Source organism: Pholis gunnellus (genome assembly GCF_910591455.1).
Source record: "Pholis gunnellus genome assembly, chromosome: 10".
Classification (NCBI taxonomy): domain Eukaryota; kingdom Metazoa; phylum Chordata; class Actinopteri; order Perciformes; family Pholidae; genus Pholis; species Pholis gunnellus.
This window is the reverse complement of record NC_136537.1, coordinates 25,558,313-25,571,932: the sequence shown is the minus strand read 5'-3', so window position 1 is coordinate 25,571,932 and position 13,620 is coordinate 25,558,313. Positions and strand designations below refer to the sequence as shown.

Here is a 13,620-nt window from a genome sequence, read left to right as displayed (position 1 = left end):
AACTAGGACCAAATACTAGAAAACAAAGTGCAGTTTTGAGAATACATTCATACCACGTTTAGACACAGTCAAGTGTAGTAATAGTAAAGTGAATATAGTATATTTAAAAAAAGTACAAACAGACAGCCCTCAGGAAGCTCAAAGAACTTGAATTTACTAGCAAATCGTTAAGAACTACAACACCCAGCATCCTCTAAACGGCGCGCTGATTGGCCAGAGTCGAGCGAGGGTTTACGTGGCATTGCTGTGTCCGCGCATGCTCAGTCAGATCTCTGCTCTCTCTCTCTCTCCCCCGGCAGGAAGGAAGATGGTGTCTGTCAGGATGCGATCGTGTGTGTTGTCGGTTTTGCTGCTGAACGTTTTCTACAGCGTCGTGTCCTCGTTGTACTTTCACATCGGAGAGACCGAGAAGAAGTGTTTCATAGAGGAGATCCCGGACGAGACGATGATTATCGGTGAGTGTTCAGAGAGAGGAAGTCTACCTGATGCTAATGCTAACTAGCTAGCTCACCAACTTCAGCTAGTTAGCTAATCGGCTAACTGAGCTCAAGTTGTCGTTCGTGTCCACAAACACACATGTTGATTTAACGTCATAGCTTTGTGAAGACACACACACACACACTCACACACTCACCTACACACGCACACACTCTCACACACACACACACTCACTCACACACACTCACAAGACGGATCTGTACTGCTGATGTGTTGATTTAACGTCATAGCTTTGTACAGACACACACACTCACTCAGAGTAGCTAGTAACAAACTTTGGCGTTAAATCTCAAATAAAGCAGCTGTATAATTATGTTTTACAGTAAAAAGTACAATATGTACCTCATGATATGTAGTAGAACAAGGAAGTACAAGCACCTCAACCTTTACAGGTACAGTGGTTGAGTAAACATACTTCATTGTGTACTCTGGTGGTAGTACTCCTTCCCTCTCACAGTTCACCTGTTTGTGCAAATACAACACGACCTGTTGAATCAGAAGAACTTTGTCAGAGAATGAACGTGTACGTCACAGTTGTCCTTTTTTTTTAAAGATAATATAAATACAGGAGTATGTAAGATATAAATGTACATTATGTCCATAATGCTACGATATATATATATAACACAATATATGCAGAGAATACACAAATATAACAAAACAAAAATAATAAATCAAGAAAGAAGTGCATCAGTCTCTTACAACATGAAACCACATTGTAAGTAAGTGGAGAAGTAGAATCTATTAAGTGTGTTAAATATAAACGCAATAAATTTATGAATTCAATAAGAATATTTCTTAAATGTATGTAATAAATGCAGCATTAAAGGCGGAGCAGTGCTCAGAGGAAAGATCTATTAAGAGGGTTTATGACTCAGTACTTCTGAGAATACAGAAATCTAACCACAACACACCTCCTTCTCTGCCTTTCTCCCCTCACTCCCTCCCCCTTCCTTCCTTCCCTCCCTCCCTTCCTCCCTCCCTTCCTCCCTCCCTCCCTGCAGGTAACTACCGTACTCAGCTGTACGATAAACAGAGAGAAGAGTACATGCCGGCCACTCAGGGTCTGGGGATGTTTGTGGAAGTCAAAGATCCTGATGACAAGGTGAACAGACATCTTCATCCTCCTCCTCCTCATCATCATGAGCTCATAGTCCATCAGTGTTTACCTGTCTGTGTCTCCTGCAGGTGATCCTGTCTCGACAGTACGGCTCAGAGGGGAGGTTCACCTTCACGTCCCACACACCTGGAGAGCATCAGATCTGTCTGCACTCCAACTCCTCCAAGTTCGCCCTGTTCGCCGGAGGCATGCTGGTAGGTTCTCCTCCACTTCCTCTCACACTGTTGTCCTCTACTTCCTCTCACACTGTTGTCCTCTACTTCCTCTCACGCTGTTGTCCTCTACTTCCTCTCACGCTGTTGTCCTCTACTTCCTCTCACGCTGTTGTCCTCTACTTCCTCTCACACTGTTGTCCTCTACTTCCTCTCACGCTGTTCTCCTCTACTTCCTTGTGTTAGAAGTTAAACAACCCTCACTGCTGACATAGTTCTTCTTCTTCTTCTTCCTGTGTCTCAGAGGGTTCACCTGGACATCCAGGTGGGAGAACACGCCAACAACTACGCTGAGATCGCTGCCAAAGACAAGCTGACGGAGCTGCAGCTGAGAGTGAGACAGCTGGTGGAGCAGGTGGACCAGATCCAGAAGGAGCAGAACTACCAGAGGGTCAGTGTCTCTGGGTGTTAAACAGAGTTCACACACATTCATGTGGTTTCTCTTTGTTTGTGCTGGAGACTGAGGGGACATTTTGTTCTCCTAAAACTAATTTCATTATAAAAAGTCATGAACATTTCAAACACGTGTGTATTAAAACTGTAGCAACACAGAACAAACACTTTCCCACAATGCAACAGGTCACAGCAGGCTATAAAACTGAAAAAAACATTTGTTATGAAACGGAAAATACGAAAATTCTTCGTCGTGGTGATCGACACACCTGGTTGATCTATGTCAGCATGTTAGACAGTCATGTGACGTGTTGCTGTCTGTCTGTCCTCTCAGTACCGCGAGGAGCGTTTCCGTCTGACCAGCGAGAGCACCAACCAGCGGGTCCTCTGGTGGTCCATCGTCCAGACCCTCATCCTGGTGGCCATCGGCATCTGGCAGATGAGACACCTCAAGAGCTTCTTCGAGGCCAAGAAGCTGGTGTAGAGCGTGTTTGTGTGTTTGTGTGAGTGTGTGTGTGAGAGAGAGGGCGTGTGAGAGAGTGTGTGTGTGTGTGTGTGTGTGTGTGTGTGTGTGTGTGTGTGTGTGTGTGTGTGTGTGTGTGTGTGTGTGTGTGTGTGTGTGTGTGTGTGTGTGTGTGTGTGTGTGGTCGCTGCTGCTGTCGGAGGATAAACTGCAGAGGAGGCGGAGAGAGAAGCAGCTGAAAAACGCCATCTTTGTTTCACTGTTGATGTTCTCTTTGTTTGTAACGAGCTCGTCTCCTCTGCAGCAGACCGTCAGACCGTCGGGGGGGAAATGTGACAACTGTATTTATTACACAGAGAGCTTTTCTTTCTGCTTTCTGTCCGCGTCCACCAGGCCGATAGTCGTGTGTTTCTGTAGTTTATTTTAATTTTAAATGACTCCGTCTCCTCCCTCACTGTGATGAGGTCACGATGAGGTCATGAGGTCATGATGTGTTACTGGCCACTAGAGATGTCGTTCAGCGTGTTTCGGATTATAATCTGGATTCATGTGTGTAAACTAAGTTTGTGAAACGTTTTCTTTAATGTGGAGATTCTGCAAACAAAAGTCAAATATTGACATCGAGGACGTTACGGCTCTGTTGATGTTGAGAAGAGGTTTTTCCTCCGTTGTTGTTGTTGTTGTTGTTGTTGTTCTCTCGCTTCAACACCAACGATGGTCAATGACTTTAACGGGACAGCGGTGATGTTTAGAGGTGTTTGTGTGAAGTTCTTCTCCAGTCAGAGTATTACTACAGTAGAGTCAGAGTATTACTACAGTAGATGTAGTAATACTCTGACTGTGGACGTATTTCAGACTCCTAAAAGAATCTGTATCAGATTAAATGAACGCTTTATTTAGACCATGTTCTCCTCTTTACTCTGCTGTCAGACAGACTTCTCTTCTCTATTCTCTCTAAACACACCGGACTCCATTCATAAAACAGTGATTTTAGCTTCTTACTCTTTTAAAGAGTTATTTCAGATTCACTAAAGTCTCCCAACAGCACAAACACAGTAGCAGATGGAGGAGCAGTAGAGCAGTAACTGGTGTTCTGAGGTAGAATCACTGTTTATATGGAGTCTGGTGTGTTTGAAGAGATCAGAGAGAACGTCAGTCTGTCTGACAGCAGAGTAAAGAGGTGAAAGTATTCTAAATATAGTACATATCATTCCTTTAGTTGTCTGAAATACATCCACAGCAGTACTTTACTCTTATGTAGTACACTGAGAAGTACCTCAAACAACCACACTCCTAAAACGTTCCACTAGTTTCACTGTAACGCTGGGATCAGACTGACTGTGTGTCTGCAGACGTGACTCTACAGACGCACTACTGTCGACTCGTACAGCGTATCAAATGTCCTGTTAATGCAGCCGCGTTGATCTCAGCTTCCAGATGAAGTTTGTGTCGATTCCTCTTTTTTATTTCAGTGAAATCCAACAAAACGAAACTTCTGTTTTCTGTTTGTGTGTCCAAACTGAATGTACCTTCATGTTCATCAGAGGGAAGACTTACAGTCTTCTGGTGTTGGATCGTTTTAAAGGCCACTGTCACTTTAAGAAAAACAGAACAACCCGCGGTTCTTTAGACGTGGTTGAGATGCAAACGTGCTCTTTAGATCTAAACCCCAAAATCACGAAGACCTGAATCTGAATATTCAACGTGAGACTCGAGCAGTGAAAAGGTTTCAAGTCCTGAAGTTCACTGAAAACATTTAAAAACCTTCCTCAGCCGTCGGACTTAAAAGAAGCGTTTGATAAATCCTTGTTTCCTTCTTCACCTCTAAACTTGTGGTTCCTTTTGTTTCTTCTTCTCTGGTGGTTTTGTGTTGCTGGAATATTTGAGAAATGTTTTGGGTTTGAGTTTGAATCGGTTGTTTTTAGGCTGGAGGAGCTTTGATTCTATATTTTATTTTTGGAGAGATTCTGTCTCATTGCACTCAGAATAAAGTTTGTCACATTTGGTTTGAAGGATGTTTTCTTTTATTCTTGTCATATTTTCCACTGAAACAGTTTGTAAAAGTCACTTAAGGAGGTTTTTTATTGGCTGTACGTTGTATTATAAGTATAAAATACACAAAGCAGAGAAATGAGACTGCAAACTATTGTAATAAAGTTTAAACTAATAATTATGACTCTTTCCTAAAATAAAGCTAATGATTCACTCTGGAAACAGACGGTAGTTTTCTCTGAGTACTAAAGTATTATTACCACAGTGTAGAAATACATCACGCAGTCAACATTTCACCAGGTAAAAGTACACGAGTATTAGGATCAAAATATACTTGGAGTGCCACAAATGAAAGTACTCATTATTCAGAATAATATATATATTATATTATAATTCTTGATATAATGTGTTTATCACTTTAATGTCGCAGCAGGTAAAGATGGAGCTCGTTGTATTCACTTTATTTACTGCTGCTAGTTTAATATAGAGTAATACTTCATGTATTGGTTGATTATATTTAGTTTTAATCATCTGAATATGTAAAGTAAGTTATCCAATAAATGTAGTGCAGGAAAAAGTACAATATATTCCTCTGTGATATCATGGAAAGTAGAAACACTAAGTAAAGTACAAGTACCTCCAAATTCAACTTAAGTACAGTACTTGAGTAAATGTACTCAGAGTAAAACATCTGAGTACTTTACACAGTTTACTGGTGTAATGTTCCTTTAATGGTAGAACCTTTACTATTAATGAGGATTTATTTTATAAAATACTACAATCAATATTCAGAACTCATTAATGAGGATGTGTGTTTATTTGTTGTGGGTCCCATGTTTGAGTTGATGGCTTTGAAGAGTGGGAGAAATAACTAATGTAAATATGAGTGAGTCAGAAGCTAATTAAGGGACAAATGGAATAAAGGGACTAAAAGGAAATCTATATATTTTAAATAAACCATTTGTTGGGAGGATCTAGTGGAAGAAAGAGGAGAGGATTATAACAATACTAGGAATCGTCGAGCTGGTCTTAACAGGTCTCTCTATGTTATTGGAAAGCATAATACTTTTTTTAAGAAGAAGAAACTGAATCCATGTTTTATTGGGTTGGCGGAAGTAGAAACGGAGAATAAGCGAGAAGACGGAACCTTTGTTGAGTAGCAGCCGACACTGTTTCCATTCGGACTCCTAAACAGTTCGGACAACAATCCAATCGCAGATTTTTTACATCGTGAAATTACCGTTAAATATTCCTCCGGTCGGGGTTTTTGTTATTTTGTTAATTGAACATTTCCCCGCTGAATTCAAACGTTAACGGACACTCGGTAACAGATAAACCGGAAGTTGAACCCGGAGCGCCGCGGTGTGTGCACCGCTACATGCTACATGCTACATGCTACGTGTACAGTTTTACTGCAAGCTATATTAGCAGCTAACTGTTAGCTATGTTATGCTAACAGAACCAACCAGTTACAAAATATGGATTATTACTGAATAAGTTTGACTCTTAATGAAGCAAATGTTGACAGGCCGTAGAAGAAGAGTGCCGGGAGGGTTTGTGTGGAGTTAGCTTCGTGTCAGTCACACAAGAGAAGAAGAAGAAGAAGAAGATGAAAGAATAATCTGAGACACACTTCTGTTTTTGAGAAGTTTGAGTCTCTGTTGTTGTTGTTTTTTTAATCAAACTGGACAGAAGTGAGGTTTTAAAGATGATGTACTCATCGAGAAGAAAACCCGTCCTCTACTTCAAAGAGGAGAGAAGGTAAGATGGATGTTTAGTTATTTATAATTCCACGTATTGGTATTTTATTCAACCTTAGAAGTACATCATGTTCACTGTATTCTTGTTAATTCACAGTAATTGCCCCAGAGGTGGAAGAAGTATTATCTCATATATAAAAATATTCAAAAAGAAAACACACACTGTGAATATACTTCACTAAAAGTAGAATTATGAATCAGAAAAAAGTACTTAATTCATGAATATATTATTATGAAGTGGGACATTCTGCATCATGAGTACGTTTACTTTTGGAACTTGGAATATTTTGATGCTAATGTTTTTATACTTTTACTTGAATAAGTGTTTGAATGCAGGACTTTCACTTCAAGAATATTTCTACACTTTAGTATCACTATTTGTACTTAAAGTTACTGTTTAATACTGATGACTCCATATGAGTACATACTGTTACACCAGTAACGAGTATATGTACCTCTGAGATGTAGTACAGTAGAAAGTACAATATGTACCTCTGAGATGCAGTACAGTAGAAAGTACATGTACCTCTGAGATGCAGTACAGTAGAAAGTACAACATGTACCTCTGAGATGCAGTATAATTCCATCTTGGAATAAACACACGTAAGAGGAAGGTTTTCCCGTTTTCTTTCCATGTGCCATGAACGCAGCGTTGAACCTGGTTTGTGTCTCTAAATGTAAATTAAAAACACGCTGCAGCTGTAGTTAAAGTTTCATAGACGCTTATTAAACATATCTGTCTCTTTATCTGCTCAAGGCTCCACTCTGTAGTGAAGCAGAAATGAGAACACACGTTTACAATGTTTACTGAGGTAATAAATCAAGAGAGAAGTAGAGTCATTTTCTCATAGACTTCTATACAACCAGAGGAGTCGCCCCCTGGTGGACACTAGAGAGAATGCAGCTTCAACACATGTCAGTGTGTGTCGGTACTAACTAACGACTGTCTACGTTTAGTTTATTACAGAAGATACATATATATATAATCTAACATCTTATCTTACATCTTATTTTGAAATCCAGACCTGGTCAGTGTTTTAGTTGTTTCCTGTATTTAAAGATTCAACTTCCTGTAGTGTTTCAGCAGCTGTCTGAAGCTCCGCCTCCCTCCCGTGTGTCTCCAGGTTCCTCTCTGGCAGATGTACGATCTACAAGCTGTTCGGTCTGTGCATGGTGCTGCTGCTCGTCTCTCTGCTGTGGCTTCAGCTCAGCTGTTCCGGGGAGATGTCCACCCCCCTGCACGGAGACCGACGCCCCCCCCAACAACAACAACAACAACAACAACAACAGCAGCAGCCGCCCTGCCCCCCCGCCGCCGCCGGTCAGGCGTCTTTAGCGGACGACCCGTCCTGGGGTCCTCACAGACTGGCCCTCATCGTCCCCTTCAGGGAACGATTCGACGAGCTGATGGTGTTTGTTCCCTTTATGCACACGTTCCTCAACAAGAAGAAGATCAGACACAAGATCATCGTCATCAACCAGGTGGATCACTACAGGTGAGGAAGAAGATCTGTCTGTCTGTCTGTCTGTCTGTCTAACTCACTCTTAACTGAGACTGTGACTCTGGGTTCAGGTTTAACCGGGCCTCCCTGATCAACGTGGGCTACCTGGAGAGCGGTAACGACACGGACTACCTGGCGATGCACGACGTGGACCTGCTGCCACTGAACGAGGCGCTGGACTACGGGTTCCCCGTGGAGGGTCCGTTCCACGTGGCCTCGCCCGAGCTGCACCCGCTGTACCACTACAAGACCTACGTGGGGGGGATCCTGCTGCTCACCAAGAAGCACTACCACGCGGTACGGAGCGGCTTCTTCTGTGGTTTCTTTAAACAACGTGAGGGCTCGGAGGTCCTGCTGTCTGCTCTGCGTCTTCACGTTTCACTGGAAACAACACACAGAGGGATAATATGAAACTACTGAACTGAACTGTGTTATTTTAGTGCTTTTCTATTGCAGGAACTTAACTAAATGTTATGTAACACGGAGCTCGGCAATATATCAACTTACATTTTGGATATTTTAATATGACTTAAGTTTAGCATTTTCCTGGTTTTAAAGGCTTCATTACAGCAAAGTGATGTCATTATATAGAATGTACTGTTTTATTTTATTATAGTCTTTATATTATATTCATCAGATATCTCACTGTGTGAATATCCTGAGATATTTCCTCTCCTCCTCTTCTTCATGTTGTTGTGCTCCGGTTCTTCTTCATAATATTTTTCCACAATCAATCCCAGAAACACGAAGCCTCTCTTTAGTCTTTTTGGTGACGTTTATCTTGAAGGTTTGTGGTTGAAGTTCCTGAAGTTAAAAATACCCGACAAGTCGTTTCACATCACGTTGATGTAATGATTCAGACCGGCCACCAGGTGGAGCTGGTTCACCGGTTTACGCTGGATTCTACTCAGCAGAAACCTCACAGTTCAAGTCTTCTTCGTCACATCTTCACTTTATTTTCCCTGAAGCGGAGAAAATAAAATGATTTCTGTTTTTCAGTGTAACGGGATGTCGAACCGGTTCTGGGGTTGGGGCCGAGAGGACGACGAGTTCTACAGAAGACTGAGGAAAGCTGAGTTACAGGTACATGTCAGACCATGTCAGGCCATGTTAGACCATGTCAGGCCATGCTAGACCATGTCGGGCCATGTTAGACCATGTCGGACCATGTCAGACCATGTCGGGCCATGTTAGGCCATGTCAGACCATGTTAGGCCATGTCAGACCATGTTAGGCCATGTTAGACCATGTTAGGCCATGTCAGACCATGTTAGGCGACCATGTTAGGCCATGTTAGACCATGTCGGGCCATGTTAGACCATGTTAGGCCATGTCAGACCATGTTAGGCCATGTCAGACCATGTTAGGCCATGTTAGACCATGTTAGGCCATGTCAGACCATGTTAGGCGACCATGTTAGGCCATGTTAGACCATGTAGGGCCATGTTAGACCATGTCGGGCCATGTTAGACCATGTCGGGCCATGTCAGACCATGTCGGGCCATGTCAGGCCATGTCGGGCCATGTCAGACCATGTCGGGCCATGTCAGACCATGTCGGGCCATGTTAGACCATGTTAGATCATGTTAGGCCATGTCAGGCCATGTCAGGCCATGTTAGACCATGTTAGACCATGTCAGGCCATGTCAGACCATGTTAGACCATGTCAGACCATGTCGGGCCATGTTAGACCATGTTAGATCATGTTAGATTATGTTAGACCATGTCAGACCATGTTAGACCATGTCAGACCATGTTAGACCATGTCAGACCATGTCAGGCCATGTCGGACCACGTCTTACATTCTTTCTGTGTTTTTCTTCTCTGCAGCTCTTCAGACCGAGTGGAATCACGACAGGATATAAAACCTTCCTCCACATCCACGACTCGGCCTGGAGGAAGAGAGACCAGAAGAGGGTCGCCTCCCAGAAACAGGTACGAGAGTTCACCTGTTAGAGGGAACCAATCAGAAGGTCACTCTGAGTCCCAGCCGATATCTTTTATAAACCTCTAATTCATATAAAACAGCCGTGGTCGATCCGACGTCTTCAGTAAACACCAGAGTTAAACTAAATGATCTCATCTCCTCATTCTGCTTTTCTGCTCACATTTCTATTCAAAATGCTTTGAAAAGGTTTCGTGAACCAGAGACAGACGTGTGACGTGTGTCTGCAGGTGCTAAGCTAAGCTAAGCTAAGCTAAGCTAAGCAGCCACACCATCACAATAAATCCAGGTCACTTCCTGCAGCCTGCAGAGAGGACGCTCTTTATATATTATACATCATCACAGCTACTGTTTGAGCGGCTCAGACGCGTCCGTCTGCACTAAACGTCCTCAGGAGACGAGGTCTTCGTGTTGCGTTCACTGACACACAAGTCTTGTTGGAATTAGCAGCTTTAGACTCAGGAACAGTTCCTTTTAGCTCCGACAAAGCAACGAAACAACCAATAAATAATCAACGGAAAGCTCCTCCTGTTAAACACAGCACACCCTCCATTGTCCCCTTCCCTCCTTTCCTCCCTCCTCTCTCCTCCCTCCTCCCTCCTCCCTGCAGGAGCAGTTTAAGGTGGACCAGGAGGGGGGTCTGACTAACCTCCGTTACCAGGTGGAGTCCAGACAGGAAGTGACCATCAGCGGGGCTCCGTGCACCGTCATCAACACCAAGCTGGAGTGTGACCAGGACCACACGCCCTGGTGTCTGCTGGCGTAGAGGACGCACACACACACACACACACACACACACACACACACACACACACACACACACACACACACACACACACACACACACACACACACACACACACACACACAACGGGTTTCAGGTCTGGAGTCGTGCTCGCTCACCCGGAGGCTTTCATCCGTTTAGCGCTGGTCGTGTGAAATGAGGCTGTGAAAACAAACAAATGGTACAAACAGAAATATTGAACATCGGATCATTTATACCGTGGAGCTCGATATCCTCATCTCGACTATTTAAACTGCTGAAGATTAAAAAACCTCACGATGAGAAGACTGAGCCGAGCTGAACTCAAACACAGGCGCTCGGCTGTTTTAACAGCATTTATTTTGGCGGGGCAGCAGTCTGGTTCCTGCTGGCGTTGTTGTTCTTTTAACTGTGATCGTGCAGAAGCAGCAGAGATGTTCAAATGCACCTCAGAGGGTTCGTTTTCTCTGTTTCAATCCCCGCTGGAGAAGAAGTGAGGACGAACGGAGGAAGAGTCTCAACACGGTTTCATCTCCTGCTGCTCACACGAGGCTCTACGTTTATTCTGAAAAGAAAGAAACGGTTCATGTGTGCGAGTTGTTTTGCAGAATGTGTCTCTGGAACTGATCACAACGGAAATAAATGAATAACAGACTTTTTCTCATAATTGATGAGAAATCTGGATTTTCTTAATTACGACCAAACGTCCCCGAATGTATTTCCTGTTTTCTTCAAAGTAAAGTGATTCTATTTATATATTTTACTCCAACGCCACCGTGAGAAGGAACTGAAGCTTCACTCGTAGAGCGACACTCGTCATCATCGTCATCATCGAGTCATCGATCAGATAACTTTATTGATTGGAGGTTAAAGACACGGCCGAGATGTTCAGACGTTCTCCTCCAGTCAGAGGAGCAAAGTACGGTTCTGCTGTGGACGGATTGGAGAGTTTAAATGAACGCTTTAGAACGTCTCCACCTCTTATTCATCCGTCCTCTCTTTAACCAGACTCCATTCACTCCATTCACAGCTCACATCAAACACAGCAAAACCAACCTGAGCTGGAGCTTTCGATCATATTCATGAACTTCCTCCGCAGTGTTTTCAGCTGTTGCGCCAACGTGAGCGAGAAGTCCAGGATTTGTATCTTCATCACCCGTAAATAAGATCTTATGGTGTGAAATGAATCCAATGAAAGAACCTTTACCTCCGGATCACTTCCTGCTTTCACTGTGACACAGCTGATGATGATGATGATGATGATGATGATGATGATGATGACGAATGTCTTACATTTGTACTGGTCGACCCGCTGAGTGACCTCAGACAGAAGATGAGATTCAGTGTATTTATTTGGGAGAAATATTATTTTAATGTATTTTTGTTACATTTTTTGGTTAAAAACATTTGTTTTTGTTTTTATAATTGAACTGATCTTAAAACACGAGATTCATTCTTTATTCTCTCATTTCAGTTTACGCAGGATTTCTGTTGAACTCTCAAGACATAATAATTTAGATTAATATCATTAAATTCTGTCAAATTAAATCTGAAATATAGTTTTAAAGACAAAAGCTGAAGTCTGGAGTTTGTCATAACTCTTTAAAATGTTATTATTATTACTTCAAATAATAACTGAGCGTCCTTATCGGCTCACTTCAGCTTGAGTTAAACTTCTTTCATTTTTGTGTTTTGATGAGCGATGTTTCTCTTGTGAATTTAAATATTGCAGAAAGTTCCATCCTGAGGATTTTTAAAAAGCAGAATTTGTCTTGTTTAACGACACAAAACACCATCAGAGTCACTGAAAGGTCCCGTTGAGTTCCTCTGGACCTGTGACCCTGCAGAGGTCCTGGTTCTGGTCCTGGTCCTGGTTCTGGTTCAGTCTCTTGTCTTTAGTTTTTATATTCAGAGGTCGGCTGACTGTTGTGTGCCGGTCGGCCTCCAGAGGGCGCTCTGAGGTTCCACGTGATGTCATACTGGTGTTACACAGAGACAAGCGGTACCGTGTATTTGTACAATATGAAGTATTTATAAAAACCTGAGTCTACAAAACAAATACTAAAGGCTTGTTTGTTTCTTTTTCTATTTCCTGTGTTGGATCGTAGAGCTGCAGGGACACAAACATCCTCCTGCAGAGCCCCAGAGGTTTAAAACGGGCTCTCAGGAGGAGACGATGGATTCTTTCCATCAAACATCTGGGTCCACACGTGTTACAATGTTTGAAAAACATGGAGGCTCCACGTGTTTATATATTAAACTATTCACGTTTCTACATCCTCTACTTCAGCCTCTCCTCTCTCCCCTCTCCTCTTTCCTCTCTCCTCTCCTCTCCTCCCCTCTCTCCTCCTCTCCACCCTCTCTCCTCTCTCCTCCTCTCCACCCTCCTCTCATCTCTCTCCCCTCTCCTCCCTCTCCTCTCTCCTCTCCTCCCCCCTCTCCTCCTCTCCACCCTCCTCTCCTCTCTCCTCTCCTCTCCTCCCCTCTCTCCTCCTCTCCACCCTCTCTCCTCTCTCCTCCTCTCCACCCTCCTCTCATCTCTCTCCCCTCTCCTCCCTCTCCTCTCTCCTCTCCTCCCCCCTCTCCTCCTCTCCACCCTCCTCTCCTCTCTCCTCTCTCCTCTCCTCTCCTCCCCCCTCTCCTCCTCTCCACCCTCCTCTCCTCTTTCCTCTCTCCTCTCCTCTCCTCCCCTCTCTCCTCCTCTCCACCCTCTCTCCTCTCTCCTCCTCTCCACCCTCCTCTCCTCTCTCCTCTCTCCTCTCTCCCCTCCTCTCTGTGTTCACTTCCTGTAGTTCAGTCAGAGTTTCTCCTCTTGTGGTCACGTGACTGTTGGACTCAGATGAATCAATCATGACTTCATAGTTTCTCAGTTTATTCTGGTTAAAGTGAACTCTTTATTAGAGGAGACATTTCAAACGAACCATGGAGTAAAATGTTGAAATATCAAGATTTCCAGCTTCGTTTCTGCTGCT

The 13,620-nt window shown here is 43.4% G+C and overlaps 2 protein-coding genes across 2 annotated transcripts; both read left to right on the top strand.

Annotated features, from left to right (window-relative positions):
• The first annotated feature begins 297 nt into the window (after positions 1–297).
• tmed9 (transmembrane p24 trafficking protein 9) lies at positions 298–4,698 on the top strand. Its single transcript, XM_079167416.1, has 5 exons — positions 298–455; positions 1,503–1,603; positions 1,687–1,812; positions 2,075–2,221; positions 2,558–4,698. Exons 1-5 carry the CDS (start codon positions 308–310, stop codon positions 2,705–2,707), a joined length of 672 nt encoding a protein of 223 aa, XP_079023542.1. The 5' UTR covers positions 298–307; the 3' UTR covers positions 2,708–4,698.
• A 1,234-nt stretch (positions 4,699–5,932) lies between these two features.
• On the top strand, positions 5,933–12,697 carry b4galt7 (xylosylprotein beta 1,4-galactosyltransferase, polypeptide 7 (galactosyltransferase I)). Its single transcript, XM_079167413.1, has 6 exons — positions 5,933–6,439; positions 7,563–7,934; positions 8,012–8,237; positions 8,940–9,023; positions 9,771–9,875; positions 10,496–12,697. The coding sequence occupies exons 1-6, from the start codon at positions 6,387–6,389 to the stop codon at positions 10,649–10,651; spliced, it is 996 nt and encodes a 331-aa protein (XP_079023539.1). The 5' UTR covers positions 5,933–6,386; the 3' UTR covers positions 10,652–12,697.
• The last annotated feature ends 923 nt before the right edge of the window (positions 12,698–13,620 follow it).